Source organism: Eleginops maclovinus, chromosome 8, assembly GCF_036324505.1.
Source record: "Eleginops maclovinus isolate JMC-PN-2008 ecotype Puerto Natales chromosome 8, JC_Emac_rtc_rv5, whole genome shotgun sequence".
Taxonomy (NCBI): Eukaryota; Metazoa; Chordata; class Actinopteri; order Perciformes; family Eleginopidae; genus Eleginops; species Eleginops maclovinus.
The window spans coordinates 725,541-747,793 of record NC_086356.1 but is presented as its reverse complement, the minus strand read 5'-3'; the positions used below and the strand labels follow the sequence as shown (position 1 = coordinate 747,793).

The following is a 22,253-nucleotide window of genomic DNA, read 5'->3' as shown; positions in this document are numbered from 1 at the left end:
TTTTTCAGACTTTTCCAGATCGCTAACTTAGCATTAGCAAACAAGAAATTTAACACAGCTAGAGGTTTACTCTTTTTCAGGGTGTATTTGGGGCCATGGACAAATAGTGGTATGGAGAAAACCTCCCCTAACCCCTCCACCCACTCCTGTACCATTTGTTTTACACCAGCTAATCGGGGACAGGACACAACCAAACGTTCCAATGTTTCTGCCATGAAACAGAACGGGCAGCCCCCCCTTGTGCCTGGGTCAAAATGTGCTCTATATTTATTTGTGGCAATTGCTCCATGTATAATTCTCCATTGGATGTCAGCCATCCGTTTCTCGACTGTAGACTTATACAGGATACGCCAGCTGCCCTGAGGGGAAAAACCCAAGCCAAACACATCTGTCCACCTCGACTCCTTGACGCCTGCAAGTGAACTGAGGTTGAGCACCTTTACACAGCAGGAGTATAGCTGCTTCCCACTGCAGGAGCTGAAAGTTCCAAGTGTCAAAGTCCTCAGGGACAGCAGGAGACCTTCCTCTTCTCTCCATTCCCCTACCGCAGGACCCACACTCAAGGGAGGGAAGACGTATTCGTATCCCTTTCTCCACTCGTCAGCTAGATCCGTATTCCGGGCGAAAGTCCGGTGGGATGGCGACAGCGACTGCCACACCTCATCTACCAAGTTTTGTAAAACTCGGGCTGACCGAACACCTGTCACTTCAGCCAGTCTTTCTGTAGAGATCCCTGTTAAATGGCCCAGTTTTACCACTCCTGCTTTGATGAAACCGCTCCTTAGGGTGGCCGAAGAGAAGGGGGTTCCAGAAAGAAAACCACTATCAAACAGTGGCTCCTCAAACAGCCACATCCCAGGACGGGCGTCAGGTGGTCTGGAAAAACTCAGGATCTTCCAGGCACTGATGACTGAACTGTAAAAAGGTGCAAGTCCAGTTATCTTGTACGCAGGGGCCTTGAGCAGAAACAGGTGTTTATCAAAACCAAAACCCCCTGCCTTCCAAAGCAACAGTCGGGCCATAGCCATCCAGCAGGGAGATGACCCATACAGCAGCCGCTGAGCTGCCTGTAGTCGAAAAGCAGCAGTCCTAGCAGTGATGTCCACAAGGCCCTGCCCCCCCTCTGCCACAGGTAGGTACAGGACCGATGCTGGCACCCAGTGATGTCCCGACCAGAAGAAATCCACAAGGAGCCGCTGCAGTTGTTTCATGAGGTCCGGCGGTGGGGTTATTACCTGGAGTCTGTGCCACAGAGATGAGGCGACCAGATTGTTGGCTATGAGAACTCTTCCCCTGTAGGACAGCTGGGGTAGCAGCCATTTCGATTTAGATAATTTAGCTTGCACTTTTCCCAGCACTCCCTCCCAGTTCTGTGCCACCATGTCCCCAGTCCCCAACCAAACTCCCAGGACCTTTAAACCCTTGTTTCCCCACCTGAGTTTACCAGGAAGACTGGGCCTATTCTCTACACCCCACTGACCTACCAAACAAGCCTCGCTCTTCTCCCAGTTAACTTTGGCTGAAGCAGCCTTACCATACAGAACTAGACTGTGTTGTAGCTCCTGGATGTCTTGCTGACCCTGGATAAATACACTGACATCATCAGCATAAGCTGATACAACCACAGGGGGGCCCTGAGCTGACTCTGGCATACACAGGCCCCTCAGCCGGTTCCTAAGCCTGTTCAAAAGGGGCTCGATGGCAACACTGTATAATAGGCCTGAGATAGGGCAGTCCTGCCTGATCCCCCTTTTAACTGGTACAGGTCTGCTCAGCCCTCCCCCCACCTTCACAATACAACATGCATCACTGTACAGCAACTTCACCCAGGACAAAAAATTCTCCCCAACACCAAAAGCCTGCAATGTGGCAAACAGAAAGGAGTGATCCACACGATCAAACGCCTTCTCCTGGTCAATAGAAATGATACCAACATTTAGGTTATACAGCTCACAGACGTCAAAAGTGTCTCTCATCAAAAACAAATTGTCCACAATTGATCTGCCAGGGATGCAATATGTCTGATCAGTTCCAATAAGAAGTTCAATAAAACACTTCAGCCTGTTGGCCAAGACCTTTGACAGTATCTTATAGTCTGTACATAACAGGGCCACAGGTCTCCAGTTCTTCAGCAGGGTTAAATCTCCTTTCTTAGGTAACAGTGAAATCACCGCACGCCTACAGGAAGCTGGAAGAGCCCCTTTTCCAAAGGACTCCTCCACGTCCAACAAGTCATGTCCTAAAATACTCCAGAAGTGTTTGAAAAAGTCTGCAGGTAAGCCGTCTATGCCTGGAGCCTTGCCGGAGGCCATCTGTGTTACTGCAGAGGTCAGTTCCTCCAGAGTAATGTCAGAACCCAGGGTGTCACTTTCTGCTGAACTCAACTGTGGAAGACCCTGAAGAAGTTCATCAGCAGCTTCCACATCGCAACCTTCGGCTTTGAACAGGTCTGTGTAGAAGGACACTGCGTGTCTCCTCATCTCAGCAGGTTCAGAGGTTACTTGTCCATCTGGAAGACGTAAACACACCATCTGCTTCCTTTGGCCCACAGACCTCTCCAGGTTGAAGGAAAAGGTGGTTGGTGCATCAATGTCTCTCATGGAAGTAAAACGGGCTCTGGTCAGAGCTCCTTTGGCTTTCTCCTCTCTTTTAGGAGGGACTGTTCTATGTTTTCAACAGACACCCTCTCTAACTCACTGATCTCCCTCTCTAACTGCTCTATAGCCCTTCTAATGTTTGCAGTGGAGTAGGATGTATACTGTTGGCAGAAAACTCTAATCTGAGCCTTTCCTACCTCCCACCACTGACTCAGGGAAGGAAAAGAGTTTCTCTCTGATTTCCAGTTAATCCAGAACAATTTAAAAGTGTCACAGAAATTGAAATCTTGTAAAATGTTAACATGAAAGTGCCAGAACGATCTAGGTTTTCCTGCAGCGGATAAAACCAAATCTAAGGAAATGAGATGATGATCTGTGAAACAAACAGGTTGGATGTGACAGTTCACTGCTCGAGCGATAAAAGAGGCAGACATGTAAAATCTATCTAAACTGGCTGCACTAACGCCTCCATCTAGCATCCTCACCCAGGTGTATTGTTTAACTGAGGGATGTTTCATCCTCCACACATCCACTAAGTCAGCCTCTCTGATCACCTGTGACAATAAAAGGGAAGACTGAGGATGAGGCTCTTGTCCTATTCTGTCCAAAGTGACATTGGTGCAAGCGTTCCAGTCCCCCCCCCAGTATAACACACTCCCCCTGTGCACTTGTGTCTAGCTTGTCTTTTAGAACCTGAAACACAGATGAGCGTTCAGGGCCTTGATTGGGTGCGTAAATATGAATAAAAGTGAAAATAAACTGTAGAAGTTCCACTTTCACCATCAAGACTCTACCTGCCACTATCTCCGTGCTGGAAACAAGCTTAACATTTAAAGAGGGGGAGAATAAAACAGCTACCCCAGCACTAAGGCACTGGTTCCCGCACCAGGGCCCGTGTCGGGCCCAGCCGCCCCGGCATCAGCTGCCCCAGACGCACCAGGTGGAGCGGTGTGCCGTCTATGTGGACATGCAATGCGTTTGTGACCCAACTCCCCACACTCAAAACACTTAACGTTCCCAGAGCTGCATACACCATGCAGAAACCATCTTCGTGTCTCACACGGAAAGACACATCGTGTGTCTGAGTGGGACAATTCAGACACCTGAACACTTGTCTCCGCAGAGATTGAACATGTTTCAGTTTGTCTACCCCAGAGCAACAGTGCGGAGATTACTGGCAAATTTACCAAACCGCTTCAGCTCCCGTTCCAGCGCTTCATTCGGGATAAACGGAGGAACGCCGGAAACGGTGATCCGCGTGGACGGTGTCGCCAGCGGTGAAACCTGAATGAATTCCTCCTCTAGGGTTAATCCGCTCTCGATGAGTTCCGTGACGTATTTCTGGTCTTTTAGAAAGACCACGACCGCTTTATTCATGCGGGAAGCATCAGAAATGTTTTCATGACCGACCTGATCCCCCACAGCCCGCAGCACCTGCTCCACGGTGCTGGAGGCCTGAGCCACCAACCGCACTCCGTGTCTCAGAGACACCGATGGCGTCCCGGGGGGCGTCATCCCCGCCACGAGGCACGGGAAAACCACCCGTGAAAACCAACTAACCTACTTTACAAAACTACAAATAACCCAACAAATGATCATACAGTTAAACACTGTACAAAAAGAAGAACGAAATAACGTTCCAAAAACAAAGTTTCAAAACCCCCTCTTCCCTCTTCCAACACACCACCACCGAAGAAGAAGAAGAAGAAGAAGAAGAAGAAGAAGAAGAAGAAGATCTTAGCTCTCTGACGTTGGTGCGGTGCGTTCAGGGTCTGCAGAGACGTGATGTCTGTGAGCCACGTGGGAGGAGAGGAGCTCACAGAAACCCGTCTGACCCGCTGACATCTGCAAAATGTCCTGAACGCATCAGAGAGGATCCATCTGCCTCTGCAAAGGTCCTCACACACACACACACACACACACACACACACACACACACACACACACACACACACACACACACACACACACACACACACACACACACACACACACACTGACAGACCACCACGTAGCCGTCGCCTGACCTTTACTTTCATTTTGGACAGTAAAGGAAACGCATCTCTCTGTGTTTTCTTTCTGGATTAGATTGACTTCAGCGTCCGACTCGGGGGAAATGTGTCCTCTCCAAGTACAGCTGAGACTCTACACCACACATTACTTAACATCCACAAGGCACTCAGCAGGGGTTGAGCTTTTTGCAGCTCTAAGGACCCTCTATGATGTTTCAGATTGAACGTCAGAAGTGTCTCGGTATTAAAAATACAACAAACACTGAATAATCAAACAGCATTGGGAATTTTCTGAAGAGCAGAATAATCGTTCAACAGGATGAAAGAGTAGGAATAGAAGATGAATGCGGTGTGGGGGAGGCAGCGTTACATTATAAATGTTGTGCGGGGGATTACAGCCCATAATTACAGGGAGCTTGATAAGTCATTAGCAGTCATATTGCATGATTACTCTCATTTACTTTATTAATTAAAGCTGAATGCTGCAACATGTTGCAGAATGAGAGGGATCAGCCATTAACCAGAGCTCTGAGAAGACATAATATGAAAATGTATACTGAATTCATCCGTCCGGTTTGTTTCACATACTGAAAATGATGGGTGCTAACGTGCTGCAGCTTCAGAGAGGATCCAGATTTAGAAACACAAATCAGAACCCATGAAGAAACATCTGCAGCAGCTCTTCAACACATGCAGCATCTAGAGACCAGGGGACACTAAAGAGAGACGCACACAGCTGGAGACCAGGGGACACTACAGAGAGACGCACACAGCTGGAGACCAGGGGACACTACAGAGAGACGCACACAGCTGGAGACCAGGGGACGCTAAAGAGAGACGCACACAGCTGGAGACCAGGGGACACTAAAGAGAGACGCACACAGCTGGAGACCAGGGGACACTAAAGAGAGACGCATACAGCTGGAGACCAGGGGACACTACAGAGAGATGCACACAGCTGGAGACCAGGGGACGCTAAAGAGAGACGCACACAGCTGGAGACCAGGGGACACTACAGAGAGATGCACACAGCTGGAGACCAGGGGACGCTAAAGAGAGACGCACACAGCTGGAGACCAGGGCACACTAAAGAGAGACATACACAGCTGGAGACCAGGGCACACTAAAGAGAGACGCACACAGCTGGAGACCAGGGCACACTAAAGAGGACACTAAAGAGAGACGCACACAGCTGGAGACCAGGGGACACTAAAGAGAGACGCACACAGCTGGAGACCAGGGGACACTAAAGAGAGACATACACAGCTGGAGACCAGGGGACACTAAAGAGAGACGCACACAGCTGGAGACCAGGGGACACTAAAGAGGACACTAAAGAGAGACGCACACAGCTGGAGACCAGGGCACACTAAAGAGGACACTAAAGAGAGACGCACACAGCTGGAGACCAGGGGACACTAAAGAGAGACGCACACAGCTGGAGACCAGGGGACACTAAAGAGAGACGCACACAGCTGGAGACCAGGGGACACTAAAGAGAGACGCACACAGCTGGAGACCAGGGGACACTAAAGTCTCTCTTTAGTGTCCCCTGGTGTCCGTTGAGCTGGACCTGAACTGATTGTCAGTGGAGAGGCGTGAAAAGAAATGACATCTGCAAAGAGACAGGAGCTAGTGAGCCAAATACTGAACCTCACACACACACACACACACACACACACACACACACACACACACACACACACACAGGTGTGTTCTTGCACATCATAGCTGAAAAGCAGGTCAATGTACCCGGTCTCCATGACAACAGCTTTTCCATGACAGATCCCAACTTTTATGCTGCTACCACTGTGTGTGTTTGTGTGTGTGTGTGTGTGTGTGTGTGTGTTTGTGTGTGTGTGTGTGTGTGTGTGTGTGTGTTTGTGTGTGTGTGTGTGTGTGTGTGTGTGTGTGTGTGTGTGTGTGTGTGTGTGTGTGTGTGTGTGTGTGTGTGTGTGTGTGTGTGTGTGTGTGTGTGTGTGTGTGTGAGAGCTTTATTGGCCTTGGCCCATTTTAACTAACAGTGTTGTGGGAGAGAGTGCCACTGAGACGGTTCTAAAGTAAAGGTATAAACACAAACCATCACGAGGACATTTGAACTGGTGCTTCTCCTCGGGGAGCTTCTCCTTTTCAACCGGTCGTGGAGTTCTTACTCCAGTTAAAGCTGGAGTAAATGTTCCTGACTGAATATTTCATGACTGCCTCCCTGTCTCTCACTCTCACAGCCCAATGTGAACAACCATTGTTTGTCTGAGTGAATATGAATACTAGATGGTGAATTTGGACTGAAAGTGAGAGCCCGTTTTACATCAGAGTATTAGCAGCGGGCTGAGTTCATTACAGCTGTTACTGATCTCTCCTGGGGTTTGTATGTAGTCCACCTGTGGAGGGTGAGCTGGCTCGGACCTGTTCTGTTGACTACTTGTCCTCTTTAACGTATGGTTTAATTAAACATCGTTAAGCTTTAACTTCAGTACGACTCTCTGAGTTGAAACGTCTCAAAGTGATGAGCGTACGTTAGCCTCTCGCGACGGCTCATCGGGAGTTTGGTCGCTACAGTCATGGTCATATTCTTACAGCTGGTGTACTTCGTTATCTCCAATATCCAAAACTTGTTCATTGGTCTGTCAATTACAATGTGAATGCTCTCCATTGGTGGAATAATGGTGGTCCCATTCCCTACAACTTTTGACTGAGTGGAAGCAAAACTGTATACATTATCCAGCCTCCTCTAAAACCTCAACTTCATCAAAAACCGTCCACATCAGAGACTTCAATCCCAGTGTGTTCCCAGTGTGTTCCCAGTGTGTTCCCAGTGCTGTTCCCAGTGTGTTCCCAGTGTGTTCCCAGGTTGTTCCCAGTGTGTTCCCAGTGTGTTCCCAGTGTGTTCCCAGTATGTTCCCAGTGTGTTCCCAGTGCATTCCATGTGTGTTCCCAGTGTGTTCCCAGTATGTTCCCAGTATGTTCCCAGTGCTTTCCCAGTGTGTTCCCAGTGTGTTCCCAGTGCATTCCATGTGTGTTCCCAGTGTGTTCCCAGTGCATTCCATGTGTGTTCCCAGTGTGTTCCCAGGTTGTTCCCAGTGTGTTCCCAGTATGTTCCCAGTGTGTTCCCAGGTTTTTCCCAGTGTATTCCCAGTGTGTTCCCAGTGTGTTCCCAGTGTGTTCCCAGGTTTTTCCCAGTGTGTTCCCAGTGCATTCCCAGTATGTTCCCAGTATGTTCCCAGTGTGTTCCCAGTATGTTCCCAGTGTGTTCCCAGTGTGTTCCCAGTGTGTTCCCAGTGTGTTCCCAGGTTGTTCCCAGTGTGTTCCCAGTGTGTTCCCAGGTTGTTCCCAGTGTGTTCCCAGGTTGTTCCCAGTGTGTTCCCAGTATGTTCCCAGTGTGTTCCCAGTGTGTTCCCAGTGTGTTCCCAGTATGTTCCCAGGTTGTTCCCAGTGTGTTCCCAGTGTGTTCCCAGGTTGTTCCCAGGTTGTTCCCAGTGTGTTCCCAGTATGTTCCCAGTGTGTTCCCAGTGTGTTCCCAGGTTGTTCCCAGTATGTTCCTAGTGTGTTCCCAGTCCACATCAGCTGCTGCCAGCATGTTTCATTCTGCATGACTCATCTGTTCGCTTTCACTCTGGACTGCTGCCTCTGTACCTGACGTGCATCACAATGACATCAGAATATCTCAGCCTCCTGTCACTGACATGTTACTGACATGTTGATGACATGTTACAGACATGTTGATGACATGTTACAGACATGTCAATAACATGCAATGCTGTCTGCGACATGGGGATGATAAATAAATAAATGTGCTTTAAATGATCGGATGTTTGTTTGTGTAAACCGAACACTACAACCGGAGAGGGACCGGGATACAGGAAGGATCAAAAGTCCAGAACAATACACATGTTCTAAAAGAGGAGGGGGCGCAGGGGAGGTCAACGTAGGGCAGGCGGCCGGAGGAGTGGAATGGGCTGGCAGAATTTCCTGGAGGAAACTGAGAGCAGGAGTTAGAGAATATTGGAAATCATTCTCATAGCATGCATACAGGAGCCAAGGGGGAGGAGTCAATGGGGAGGAGCCAAGAGGGAGGAGTCAATGGGGAGGAGAACAGGGGAGGAGCCAAACCCGGAAAAGGTGGATTTTTAAACTCTGAAACCTAGCCTTTCCAGAGTCCAAGTTGAGTTAAGACGGTGATCTTGTTCTGACCTTAACCTCGCACTATCACGAGTAAAGGCGTTAATTGACCTGCAAAAAGCTTAAAATGCGTAGACATGAAACCAGAATTGTCCCTGAAGTGACTCATCCTTTCCTCCAGAGAGGGACAGACCACAGCGTGTCCGGACTACAAATGAGGGTCTGAATTTCTGTCTGAAACTCCACACTCGAAGATTAGTCTCCAATTTTCTCCCCCGTCTCCCTCCGAAGATCGCTTTGACACTTTTATCTCTCGGGGAGTCAGAGCTCTGAGATTTGATTGGTCTCCACCTAACCCGCCGAGAAAATCAATACCCCTCAAATCATTACAGTGACCGTCTGCAGAGCGGCCCGAGATCTGGAGTTATTGAAAAGGATTTACAGATCAATACATGTAATAACGGTCCTGATGCTGTCAGCTTTAAAGAGTCCTCTCTGCTGAAGGTGTACATCAGTATGTAGCGTCTCTACTTTAAAGAGTCCTCTCCTGCTGATGTTCAGGTGTATATCAGTATGTAGAGTCTCTACTTTAAAGAGTCCTCTCCTGCTGATGTTCAGGTGTATATCAGTATGTAGCGTCTCTACTTTAAAGAGTCCTCTCCTGCTGATGTTCAGGTGTATATCAGTATGTAGAGTCTCTACTTTAAAGAGTCCTCTCCTGCTGATGTTCAGGTGTATATCAGTATGTAGTGTCTCTACTTTAAAGAGTCCTCTCCTGATGATGTTCAGGTGTATATCAGTATGTAGTGTCTCTACTTTAAAGAGTCCTCTCCTGCTGATGTTCAGGTGTATATCAGTATGTAGAGTCTCTACTTTAAAGAGTCCTCTCCTGCTGATGTTCAGGTGTATATCAGTATGTAGCGTCTCTACTTTAAAGAGTCCTCTCCTGCTGATGTTCAGGTGTATATCAGTATGTAGCGTCTCTACTTTAAAGAGTCCTCTCCTGCTGATGTTCAGGTGTATATCAGTATGTAGCGTCTCTACTTTAAAGAGTCCTCTCCTGCTGATGTTCAGGTGTATATCAGTATGTAGTGTCTCTGCTGTGATTGGTCATCCTGCTTAGAGATGTCCCGCCCCTTAGCCTGTCACATACAATGTGTTTGCTGTTTTGTTCTTTTCAGACCATTTACATGCACTAACATCCATAGAACACACCCCAGGAAGCAGGACAGGGCGTCTTTATACTTCCTGCAAAGTGCCTGCATTGACTGTCTCACCCACACACACACACACACACACACACACACACACACACACACACACACACACACACACACACACACACACACACACACACACACACACACACACACACACACACACACACACACACACGTCTCGATGCAGTGAATCATTTCTCCCGTTAGAGGACAGAGGTCATGCTCTGGTTCTCCTCTCATCAGAGACATCCGTCTTCATCTGTCCCGCTCTGCAGCGCCCGACGAAGACAGAGAAGGACGGAGCAAAGGGAGTAAAATAAACTTTAAATTAAGATGAACAGGTTCAAGATTCAAAATCCATGAGGATGGTTTGGATTACAGAGACAATGACAGTTCAGAGGTAAATGTTTACTTCTACTCCACTACATGTATTTGATCCCTTTAGTTGCTAGGCAGATCTGGATCACTGATGGTAAATACAATCCCTTAAATCAGACTGTAGTTCACCTGCAGTAAATCCAGCAGCTACCCTGCAGTATACAAAGCCATTCAAACTAGCTGCACCTTTACCAGCTCTGAGAACACTTTAATGATCAGTAATTATAAAACATATATGTTTGTGTGTTGGTTAAAATGGATCAACAACCGGAGATGGAGCAGAGGTTGAATGGTATTGTAAAGGCCGCCCTCTGGTGTTCAATCGTAAAAGCGACATCATATTTTATGTGTGATCAAATGTTTTCTATTATTTATGATTTTAAAATTACAACCCCCACCTTTTTTACAAATACTGTTTCTTGCTCCCTGTGTTTTAGATCTTTTATTTATTTACTGAGTTATTTGTTTGCTATAAAGACTGAATTGTTTTTCTTATCAATGACCTTTTTAGATGAATGGTTTGGATTATGAAATGTCAGAAAATGGTCTTAATGAACCCCAAATATATCCAAGGTGAAGTATTTAAATGTCTTAGTTTCTCATATATAGTCACTTCAATATGAAACAGAGGCGTTATTTTAGTCGAACTTCTGTGATTTAAAAACTATTAATAAATAAAAGCATTTATTCCTCCTCAAAATCTGTTTCATTCAAATGGTCCTGTTCCACAATCCTCTTTTAATTAACGTCAAAAATCTTTAAAAAAACAAGTTACATTTTGAATTTCAGAAGACAGTCCCTCGTGTTAATCACCAGTAAACCCCGGCTGACTGCAGTACACAGAGTATTTGTACATGAATATAAATACACAGCAGGCAGGTGTAAGTGAGGGCTTTATTGGTTCATTAAAAGGTACAGTACATGTTGGATGTAAACTGCTGAATGGAAATGTCTAACACTTTGATCCCGAACCCAGTCTGATCCCTGTGTAACATGGAGCTTAATGAGGTCAATGAGTAACACGCCTAGAACAACAACAGGTAGAAGAGTATGTGGAGTAGCAGAGGGGCTAGTGGGGGAGCTCGTGGCTCACCATCTTGTAATGGGAGCCACAGGAGGGGCAGCGCTGGGCCTCGCCTTCGTGGAGCCAGAACCAGACCACCGCGGTGTTGTCCTCCTCACCTGCAGGAAGACAGACAGGAAGTCATGAATGAGATTTATCCTGCCAGTCATTTCTTACAGCACAGATTAAATTCAGACTTTGATAAATGCTCCTTTTGTAACTCCGATATTGATCCTGCACTATAGTTCAAACATGTTGGGAGGCTGTGGCTCAGTGGGGCAGTGTGCTGATCTGTGGGGATTGAGCTTTAGGTAAAAGAGTCTAACAAGTGACCTGTAAAGCAAGGTTTTCTAGAATAATATAGCACGAGGTGCTTGCTGTCTAAATTAAGCCCCGCCCACTTTCAGGTGTAAATCCTGCATTCAAATAATAGTGTCTTCACGTCTTAAAGCTGCTGAGTCATATATTACACCTCAAACAACAAATAGATCCAGAGCTCCGGTTCCTTTACTTCCTCTCCAGAAAAAAGGAGAGTAAAGAAAGGATCAGAAATCTCAGTCTCAGTGTCAGCCTGCTGCCTGCCACTCGTCCCCCGCAGACCCACCGGACATCCATCCCCTATTTATTCTCCGTAAGCTGTCTCTGCCGTCTGACCAGACATCTGACCCCATCTCCATATCTCTGGACTCAGTAAACCCTTTCTGACCCACAGAGAGATTGTTTTGTGGCATCACTTTAACATTTTAGGGGGAGAATCTGCGTTTTGTTCCCCAGTAAGAGGGAGCAGAGACCCTGTTATCTGGTATCTCATAATGTCTAAAATAAAGCTGTTTAACTTACAGACACATCCAACGATCCTCTGGCTGGTGATGGAGGGGACGACGTGGGGGTCCTCCTTGGAGCCGGCGTACTCCTTCGGCTTCAGCATGCTGTACGGATCCTGCAGGAACACAGATGCATCAGAAACACTCCTTGGTTATATTTAATATAAAGCTACAGGTTATTATAGCCCATAAATAAGACTGTAATCTACTTTTCTTTGGTATTATTACAATCTCTTCTTCCTATTTAGTTTTTATTGTTTACTCAAAGTCACATCCGTTTACTTTAAGAGGAGTCCTTCCTATAAAAACTATGTGTTCCTCCTTAAAAACTATCTAATTTAACTCCACAATTTTGCTTTAATTAAGATAAAGGATTGCAAGAGAGAAACTCTGAATTTACACAAAACTAAAGTTGAATTTTCTGAGGTTATAAATGTACAACAAACAAACCTTAAGTGTTTTTATTGAGAAGTATCACTTTGCTTTATGTTTCCACTTCCTGCTTAATAAGGAGATTCATCATTAAGGTACTACATGTGATTTGACCCCAAAACCACCAAGCATTTCTTTTGATTTCTCATGATTTTCTGACTTTATAACTTCAAAAAAATATCCACATAATTCCTTGTAAATTTACACATTTCATTTTAGGACTTCGTTATCTTTCCCTACAGATATTAGTCCTACTTTCCGCTCCGCATTTGTATTTCTAAACCCAGAAAAGTGTCCCTCGTACGTTACTGATTACAGATAGAAGTGCTCTTACCTTTCCGTCCTTCAACGCCGTCATGATGATCTTCTCCATGCCGGTGGCCTGCTCCTCATCAGTGGGGATTCCTGCAAACAGAGGATGAAAGCAGGCTTTTAATGAGCAGCCTTATCTTATCCATAACTACAACTAAGTAGTCCACCTAGAAGTAAACACAATAACGTGTCAACACCTTAATATGTTCCTTATGTCTCTAGCCATGGCTGTGTACCCCTTTGTCTTTATTCCTAATGTGGCTTTGTATCTGAGCTTATTTTTAATGCCTTTTTTATCTGTCACCTTTGCTGTAACACAGTAAATGTCACAGCTAGTTTTAATAGCTTTGTATACTGCAAGGTAGCTGCTGAATTTACTCCAGGTGAACTAAAGTCTGATTTAAGGGCTGATTATATTATTTACCATCATTGATCCTAATCTGCCTAGCAACTAAATGTGTTAAATAAATTTAGTGGAGTAGACAGCAGCATAAAAAGGATGAAGTATCTCTAAATTGTAATTTAGTTACATTACTTATACATACAATAAAGCCTCGGAAACTGTGTGCAGTAGAATAATTCATTAGTTTTCATCTGAAATAAACCGCTGCTTCATCACAAATAAGACTTATCGCTTAGCATTAGCTTACAGGCTAACGTCCTGTCAATGTGAGTTAGGTAACATTAGGTCTATAAATATAACTAATGCTTTACATAAATATACAACCATATTAGTTAGAAACAGAAATAAATTGTTGATAAAATCTATTTCTTAGATTTTAAATTAAAACTAACAGACAGAAAATCCTGTTTGACCTATCGATGCTACTAATGCTAAAGCTAAACGGCAGTCACTGAGGGGATGATTTGACCTTTTTAAAAGACCTTTAAAAGCCCCATTTCTCGGGTTTCAAAGCTGTATATCATGGTGTTGGTTCCAGTCTCACCTCCAGCAGCCATTCCGCGGGACAGAGCCGGAGCCGGGGCAGCACGGCAGGTTTTAGCGGCTCTGAAAGCCGAGCGGAGGAACAACCTTGCAGCCATGTTTCTTCTTCTCTGGTCTCTACTGGAGCAGGTTTGACATGTGACGTAGCCCAAAACGTCATCACGATTTTCTTGCTCTTCTTCTTCTTCGGGTTCTACGGCGGTTGGCTTCCAGTTTAGAGGAGCCTTAGCGCCACCCCTCCGTCCTGGAGCGGATCCAACAGTACAATACATAAAATGATATAAAAACATAACATACAAATAAATGAATAACAAATAAATAAATAAAATACTAATAAATAAATAAAATATAAATAAATAAATAAAATATAAATAAATGAAATACAAATAAGTACATAAAATACGAATAATATATAATACAAATTAAAACAAAGAAGAAATTCACCTCAGATTTGACCGTAAGGGCCCTTTCATAGTCTATGCAAGCTACGCGGACGCAGTTGTAAACGCAAGGTTCACTCGCGTATTTTTAGTACATACAGAACGCTGTTGTTGCTGTGCCTTGTCAGACGCGATACACCGCTCATCCGACAGGGGGTAGCAGCCGAGCCCAGACGAGAAAGTATTGTGGGGTATGCCGAAACTCAGCTGCCTCGCGCCACTTTTTGCTGCCTGCTTCCATTGTTTCTGGGCTCGCACGAACTGGTCCCTCATCTGCTTCCACTTTTTTTTGATGGTATCAACATCGATATTTGGGTCCAGCGCTATTACTCACCATGCATTTTCAACTACGTTTCTGTCTGAATGTGAAGCGCTCACAGTGTCATAAAGATGCTGGTGCACACACACTAATTCACAGAGACGCTCCTCGCTCTCAGCCATGGCAGTACTTCTTCTGTTAATAGTGACAGTACAGTACAGTACAGTACAGAACAGTACAGTACAGTAATTCTCATCAGCGCCCCTATCGGAAACACGTGAAATGGCAGTCTTCACAAAAATCTGGACTACATATTTTGCTACGCAAGTACGCGTCAAACCCTCCTTGTGTAGCTCGATGCGTTCGCGTTAGCTTGCGTAGACTATGAACAGGCCCTAAGACCTTTTACTTTAATAATAATAATCCAAACATGCATCTATATATTGGTTTTACTGCTGAATATAGTAGTAAAAAAAACCCACACCTGCTTCCAGTTTTCTTGAAAAACACCACCCTCTAAAATCATCCATCTCTCCCTCCGTGCAGCATCGAGCACTCTGATTGGCTGTTAGATTAGATGCTACAGGAAACAGTAATAAAGCCTCGCTGAAATAAAAGGACAAATTCAATCATTAAAATTCAGATAGAAAAGGAATCAAATGTTTTCTAAAAGAAATGTGTGTTTTGTGGTTTGTTGTTGTTTGTTCTTCTGAATGTTTTGATGGCTCCTCTCTTTTTTTAAGTGATTAGAAAATAAAACCACACACACTTCTTGAATAGTGACAGTGTTTATTATGAGGCTTTTAATCCAGCAATGTGACATTTTTCCGGGGACACACCTTTAATTTAGACCACAACTCGATGTAAATATGTATTATTTATTATTGTGTCTGGGGATCTGTTGTTGTTGGTGTGTGGAAGCTAGATTAACTCCACATAGTTTGCCGGGAACATGCCGTAGTGTCCGGCAGGTCCGTATCCCCTCCACCAACCGTCGTCCACCATCTCGATCCCTGTGATGATGTCGTCGGGGTCAAAGGTTATCTCGGAGTCGTCAGCTGTGGAAACATCAAACATTTTCACTTCTTTGGGTTTTTAGTGCATGTGAATGGTCTGCAGAGGACAATATACCCCTTTGTTCCGGAACAGGGTGACATCACTGCAGAACACTCGCGCTCCTTATTGGCCAGCGCTCCGACACATTGAACGTGATAAGGCTAGGGGGGGGGCGGGACATCTCTAAGCAGGTTGACCAATCACAATAAGCCGAGAATTTAAATAGTTTTGAATGAAGTGATTGACTTTGCAAGGGACATCTGGTTTTTAAAGACCATTTCCAGGGGTGTGTGTGTGTGTGTGTGTGTGTGTGTGTGTGTGTGTGTGTGTGTGTGTGTGTGTGTGTGGGTGTGTTGGGAGGTTACATACCAGCCTGGTAGTCATACAGAGCTCGAGCACAAGTTCCCTGTCCGTTGCTTTCTGGAACGTTAGCCTGAAATCATAAAACAGAAGCGGTGCTGAGTAAATCTGCTTGGTGACGGTCCAGCATCACGGACCTCTGCTCCTCTGCTCACCGTGGAGATGATGGTCACGTCTTCATACAAGTCCTCATCCTCCAGGACTGGGTTTGCAGCCTTGTACAGATCCTCTTCAGCTGCAGGCTCCTCTGCAGGACACAGTTTATCGGCGTCTCATATGATGCTGAGTAACTCTGACTTTATGTTTGTGTCTAACGGAAGGCCTCTCACCTGGAGGAGCTTCAGATGCATCCTCTTCAAACTCATCTGACCATTCCTCCTCGTCCTCTGTGAACACAGCGTCTGCTGGTCCAGAGACAGAGTTTCATCAACGAACCTGAGACAAACTTGTTCCAAAGTAGGTTTGATTGAACTCTAAAGACTTAGTTCAAACAGAGACACAGTGCTGGGAAACATATCTAACTCATGTCCCGTAGACCAAATGTGTATCTAATGTCACATATGTAAAGTTTGTCACCACAGGGGCTACATTATATGATACGAGCGTCTCTTAAGTAACGTACAGATTTGTGTCGAGGACATAACCTATGTCACCACCATGATTCAGTAATGAATGTGACATAGATAATGTATGTTACAGTCCGGGAAAGTTAGTTAGCATAGGTAGTCTAAGTGTAGGTAATAAATCCTGTCACATCTACATTTCTGTTACGTACATGAGCGATGTCACGTGGATAACGTTTGTCATTTAATTCACGTACATATTAAAGTCACAGGTCAAATGCGTGACCGATTGCACTTAGCTAACATATGTAACACAAGAAATGTACGCAACTTGTGTAACGTAGCTGACCGACGTGATCTTTGTCGTACACGTACTTTCTCTTACAAGCTGTAGGTTACATGCGTAGCCTTCGTCACCTCGCCAACATACCTCATGTATCAGGTAGGTAACATACGTCATGTATCAGGTAGGTAACATACGTCATTATCAGGTAGGTAACATACGTCATGTATCACGTAGGTACATACGTCATGTATCACGTAGGTAACATACGTCATGTATTGTATCACGTAGGTTACATACGTCATGTATCACGTAGGCTACATACGTCATATCACGTAGGTAACATACGTCATGTATCACGTAGGTAACATACGTCATGTATCACGTAGGTAACATACGTCATATCACGTAGGTTACATACGTCATGTATCACGTAGGCTACATACGTCATATCACGTAGGTAACATACGTCATGTATCACGTAGGTAACATACGTCATGTCCCGTACCTAACAGGTGACATACGTATCTTATTTCACCAACAAAACGAAAGAGGTTTTTTTCCGACCTGCTGTGGGACCAGGTGACCCGGCTGTCTCTGGGGGGGGTGAGATTGTTGAGACAGCAGCAGCAGGAGAGGGAGACAGGACGGGTGAGGCAGAAGACAGGCGGTGCATGGAGTAAACGGGGAAGGGTGAGACGGGTGAGTCAGGGGAAGGGGCGGAGACTGGAGACAGCCGGGTGGCGGAGGGGGAGGCGGCCGGAGGAGAAACTCTGCCGGACGATTTCTGAGAGAGAAACGGACTCTGCAGCTTCCTGAGGAAACACAAAACACCATTTCTTCATTTCTATTTTATATTTATCAACTCCTTATTTATTTATGTTGTTTCAAATTATGTTAAAGGATTATTTACTCCTGCTATTTGTTCATATTTATGATAAAGTATAGATTTATTTATTTGATTTTAATATGAATTTAAGTTGAATTTGTCAGAGTTGTTTGTATATTTCACAGGCTTTGATTTGTTTACCTGACCTACAGTTTCCGGTTACCTGCTTCGTATATTTATCAATGCTGGATTGCTTTTAAAGTAATGTCCATTTACATATCTTTTATTGATATTTGAATGTATTCTATTTTTTTGATAATGATTGTTAATCGTTGTATATATTAATTGTGTATTTTCTTTCATTTATAAATGTATGTGGGTTTGTTTTGTGTGTGTTGATAGATACCGGGTCTGGACGCGGCAGAGGATCTCTCGCTGCTCTGCTCCCTCTGCTGGAAAACGTCTCTGGGGTTAAAAGACCTCTGAGAAATCAGAGACTTGGCCTCCTGTGAAGCAAAGACATCATTATTACTAATTAATAATTCACCTTAATAAACATCAGCACGTGTGAGAGTCACAGGATTTAAATCAGTCAGACTCACGTTAGCCTTCTGCACCGACGCCGCAAAGTTGATGCCAGACTTCTTGTTTCCATTCTCCTGCACCATCTAACACACACACACACACACACACACACACACACACACACACACACACACACACACACACACACACACACACACACACACACACACACACACACACACACACATTATAACAAACTGCAATAATTACCTGGGATTTGTTTTTATTTTCGGTCCGTTCTCTCACCTGTGTCTGCTGCTCTCTCTCTCGCTCCTCTTCTTCTCTCTGCTTCTGATGGATCCTGACGGGCGTAAACAAACAACATAAACAAAAGTATCACTGCAAATCCATAAACAAATGTAAATATAGAAAATTAAAGATTTATATAAAAGAAAAATGTTTTGGGGAAAACAAAGAGAATATTATTTGGCTCTGCTGCGATTGGTCAACCACTCAGAGAGGTCCCGCCCCCTTAGCCTATCCCGTATAATGTGTTGGAGCGCTAGCCAATAGGAGTGTTTCGTGTTGACGTCATGCCTCACCTGTCCTGCTGGATCTGCTCTGCTCTCTCTCTGCTCCTCCTCTCTCTCTCCTCCCTCTGTCTCTCGTCCTCCTGCATCCTCTCTCTCTCCAGCTTCTCTCTCTCCCTGTCTGTTCGCTCGCTCTCCTCCCGTCGACTCACCTCCTCCTCCCTCTAAACAACAACAACAACAACAACAACGACATTATGATTATTGATTTCAATGAGTCTTTGAACCTCCTTTACTCAGCGGGATGGGGGACCTGTGTCTGGTTCCAGAAAGCGTCCTTGTTGGTTTTCAGGATCTCCTCCACAGCGTTGGTCTTACGATACACAGAGCCCTGGCGACACACACACACACACACACACACACACACACACACACACACACACACACACACACACACACACACACACAACTTATAAACAAAGACAAATGACAAAATATAAAATACTTCCCATGAATCTGATAATACTTGTGTACTTGTATCTGTCGGTACTTGTATTAGTACACAGAGTATGTGTCCTCACCACGGGGCCTCGGGGGGCGTCTCTGTGCTCAGTGTCTTTGTGTAAATTAAAACTGGCTCCGGACGCGCGGGACACTTTCTGCAGGACAGCGTCCGGCTCCACGTCCTCGTCCCCTCGAGCGTTTATCGTAACGTGAGCCCCCTGAAACACACACACACACACACACACACACACACACACACACACACACACACACACACACACACACACACACACACACACACACACACACACACACACACACACTTACTCTCTGGGTCTCATCTCATTGTGTGTTGCTTGTATTTTGATCTTGTTTGTATTCACCCTGAGGAAGTTGGCCATGGAGCTCACATGGTTCGCACACACTCCTTTACGAGAGTCCTTCACACCTTCACCTGTCTGCACACACACACACACACACACACACACACACACACACACACACACACACACACACACACACACACACACACACACACACACACACACACACACACACACACACACACACACAAACCCAAGGAAAGGGAATTGAGCAAACAATATCTGCATTTCTTTGCCTGTTTTTCTTTATTTTTTCTCCTGTGTGTGTGTGTGTGTGTGTGTGTGTGTGTGTGTGTGTGTGTGTGTGTGTGTGTGTGTGTGTGTGTGTGTGTATGTGTGTGTGTGTGTGTGTCTCACCCAGTTTATCAGGACATATTTGGGCAAGCCTGAGTTGGGGTCTTGGACTCGACAGAAAGCGTACATCACCTTCCCACTGTTGAACTCCTCCACCATCTCCTCCAGACCCCCGTCTACACACACACACACACACACACACACACACACACACACACACACACACACACACACACATTGTATGATTGACCATGCAGCTGATCATATAAATAAATACTTGTGTACTTGTACATTACTCATATCAAAGACGTGTATATTTACTAGATGAAACTGGTAGTACTTGTGTACTTGTACATTACTCATATCAAAGACGTGTATATTTACTAGATGAAACTGGTAGTACTTGTGTACTTGTACTGCAGTCTCTCACCTCCCTTGTCGGCCAGACGGATGTCATTAGAGTTCCCTTCATAAGTAAACAGCGCCCTGATGTAGAAATCACACAGAGAACACGTTACTGCAGTACAGGGACATATATACACAGTACTGCAGTACAGGGACATATATACACAGTACTGCAGTACAGGGACATATATACACAGTACTGCAGTACAGGGACATATATACACAGTACTGCAGTACAGGGACATATATACACAGTACTGCAGTACAGGGACATATATACACAGTACTGCAGTACAGGGACATATATACATAGTACTGCAGTACAGGGACATATATACACAGCACTGCAGTACAGGGACATATATACACAGCACTGCAGTACAGGGACATATATACACAGCACTGCAGTACAGGGACATATATACACAGTACTGCAGTACAGGGACATATATACACAGTACTGCAGTACAGGGACATATATACACTGCACTGCAGTACAGGGACATAGGCTATATACACAGTACTGCAGTACAGGGACATATACACACAGTACTGCAGTACAGGACAGGGACATATATACACAGTACTGCAGTACAGGGACATATATACACAGTACTGCAGTACAGGGACATATATACACAGTTCAGAGACACAGGAAGTCGTACTTTATGTATTTGTACTCACCAGTTAGTATCCACCTTCCCGTCCACCACCTCTTTGTAAGCCTCCATGAGAGCAGGCCCGTTCTTACTCAGATTCACCGCCATGTTTCCTCCGAATCAGACGTACCCTGAGGTCCAAACACAAACACACACACACACACACTTGTACACACAGACAGTTCACACACAGTACACACACACTTGTACACACAGACAGTTCACACACAGTACACACACCTGGGTCAGACAGAGTACTGGGGGACTGCGTTGCTGCAGACGGAGTATGTTCAGATCCTCTCCGGTTGATCCGGTCTGAGCAGAAACCTGCAGATCCACATTCTACACCGAGTACTCACACCGCCCAGAGAGTACTTCATACTATAATACCGGGGTGTGTTGCTTTCTGCACAGTCACAGCACTAATACCACACTGGGAAGTTAAATGTGCTCCAAGTACAGAGTGCAGTAAATATTTAAAGTACTCAGAGTAAAAGTACTGATCATGCTTTGAGGTATAAGTATTGTATTGACGGAGAGTATGATGAAGTTAAAGTACTTACAGAATGAGAATTGTATGTGCATTAGTAAGTGTAAAACTATGAGTTGTCCAGTAAAGCATCAGGATTAACTGTTGAGGCAGTAACATTTAAACAAAGTACATAAAGTAAAAGTAGTTGTAGTACTCAACGTAAAAGTACAGACTGCGCAGTAAGGTATCTACTGGATAGGCAGTATTACGAAGTGAAAGTAAAAATATGAGTTGTGCAGTAAAGTATAAGTATTGTAGTATTACAATGTAGATAGAGTACATCACCCCCCCCCCACCCCCCCCGGCTCCCTGTAGCCCACCGGATCCCTTACAGGGTCCTCAGAATGGTCTACAGAGCCATTAACCTCCCTGGTCCCACTTTCCTCCAGACCTGCTCACCAACAACCATTAAAACCCTCCCACTCTCCGGTCTGGCTGCTCCAGTTCCTCGCTGTTCAGGGACAAACCTGTCCAGCTGTGAGCTGGGGAACCTTCTCCTCCCTGGGTCTGGGCATCAGCTCCCAGAGAACACTTCTATTTGAGATGTGTTTCCTAGATCCTTTTTAACCCTTAGATGCATAAGTGGGTCAAAGGTGACCCGGTGAGGTGGTTTCCTGGAAGTATCTTTGTAACTATTTTGTCATCCTTTCACATTCCAGCTGCTCCTCAGAAACACGTGTGACATCATGCCATTCAAGTTTAAGATACATTTTAAGAAATTGTAGTTT

The 22,253-nt window shown here is 45.2% G+C and overlaps 2 protein-coding genes across 3 annotated transcripts; both read right to left on the bottom strand.

Moving 5' to 3' along the window:
• Positions 1-11,202: 11,202 nt before the first annotated feature.
• Positions 11,203-14,147, bottom strand: LOC134868343 (cytochrome c oxidase subunit 5B, mitochondrial). The gene is made up of 4 exons (XM_063889396.1): positions 13,905-14,147; positions 12,980-13,050; positions 12,230-12,329; positions 11,203-11,508 (listed from the first exon to the last, which is right to left on the bottom strand). Exons 1-4 carry the CDS (start codon positions 13,999-14,001, stop codon positions 11,396-11,398), a joined length of 381 nt encoding a protein of 126 aa, XP_063745466.1. The 5' UTR covers positions 14,002-14,147; the 3' UTR covers positions 11,203-11,395.
• Positions 14,148-15,371: 1,224 nt separating this feature from the next.
• LOC134868342 (drebrin-like protein B) lies at positions 15,372-21,297 on the bottom strand. 2 transcript variants are annotated; one of them, XM_063889393.1, is made up of 15 exons: positions 21,019-21,297; positions 20,360-20,415; positions 19,993-20,105; positions 19,636-19,710; positions 19,330-19,470; positions 19,062-19,139; positions 18,821-18,972; positions 18,525-18,579; positions 18,296-18,361; positions 18,100-18,199; positions 17,432-17,680; positions 16,348-16,422; positions 16,174-16,265; positions 16,028-16,091; positions 15,372-15,660 (listed from the first exon to the last, which is right to left on the bottom strand). In XM_063889393.1, exons 1-15 carry the CDS (start codon positions 21,099-21,101, stop codon positions 15,524-15,526), a joined length of 1,536 nt encoding a protein of 511 aa, XP_063745463.1. In that variant the 5' UTR covers positions 21,102-21,297; the 3' UTR covers positions 15,372-15,523. The 2 variants fall into 2 exon arrangements, with proteins under 2 accessions (XP_063745463.1, XP_063745464.1); XM_063889394.1 differs by having other exon boundaries at positions 16,348-16,419; positions 21,019-21,296.
• Positions 21,298-22,253: the final 956 nt, after the last annotated feature.

Bases quoted from the DNA above. Each gene is read 5' to 3' on its own strand.
- LOC134868343 (XM_063889396.1), bottom strand. From the start codon at position 14,001: ATGGCTGCAAGGTTGTTCCTCCGCTCGGCTTTCAGAGCCGCTAAAACC. The intron at 13,051-13,904 runs GTGAGACTGGAA...CTCTGTTTGCAG, and splicing joins CCGCGGAATGGCTGCTGGAG to GAATCCCCACTGATGAGGAG. The intron at 12,330-12,979 runs GTAAGAGCACTT...GTGTTCCTGCAG, and splicing joins CGGCGTTGAAGGACGGAAAG to GATCCGTACAGCATGCTGAA.
- LOC134868342 (XM_063889393.1), bottom strand. From the start codon at position 21,101: ATGGCGGTGAATCTGAGTAAGAACGGGCCTGCTCTCATGGAGGCTTAC. The intron at 20,106-20,359 runs GTGAGAGACTGC...GTGTGTGTGTAG, and splicing joins CCGTCTGGCCGACAAGGGAG to ACGGGGGTCTGGAGGAGATG. The intron at 16,423-17,431 runs GTCGGAAAAAAA...TCTCTGGACCAG, and splicing joins GTCACCTGGTCCCACAGCAG to CAGACGCTGTGTTCACAGAG.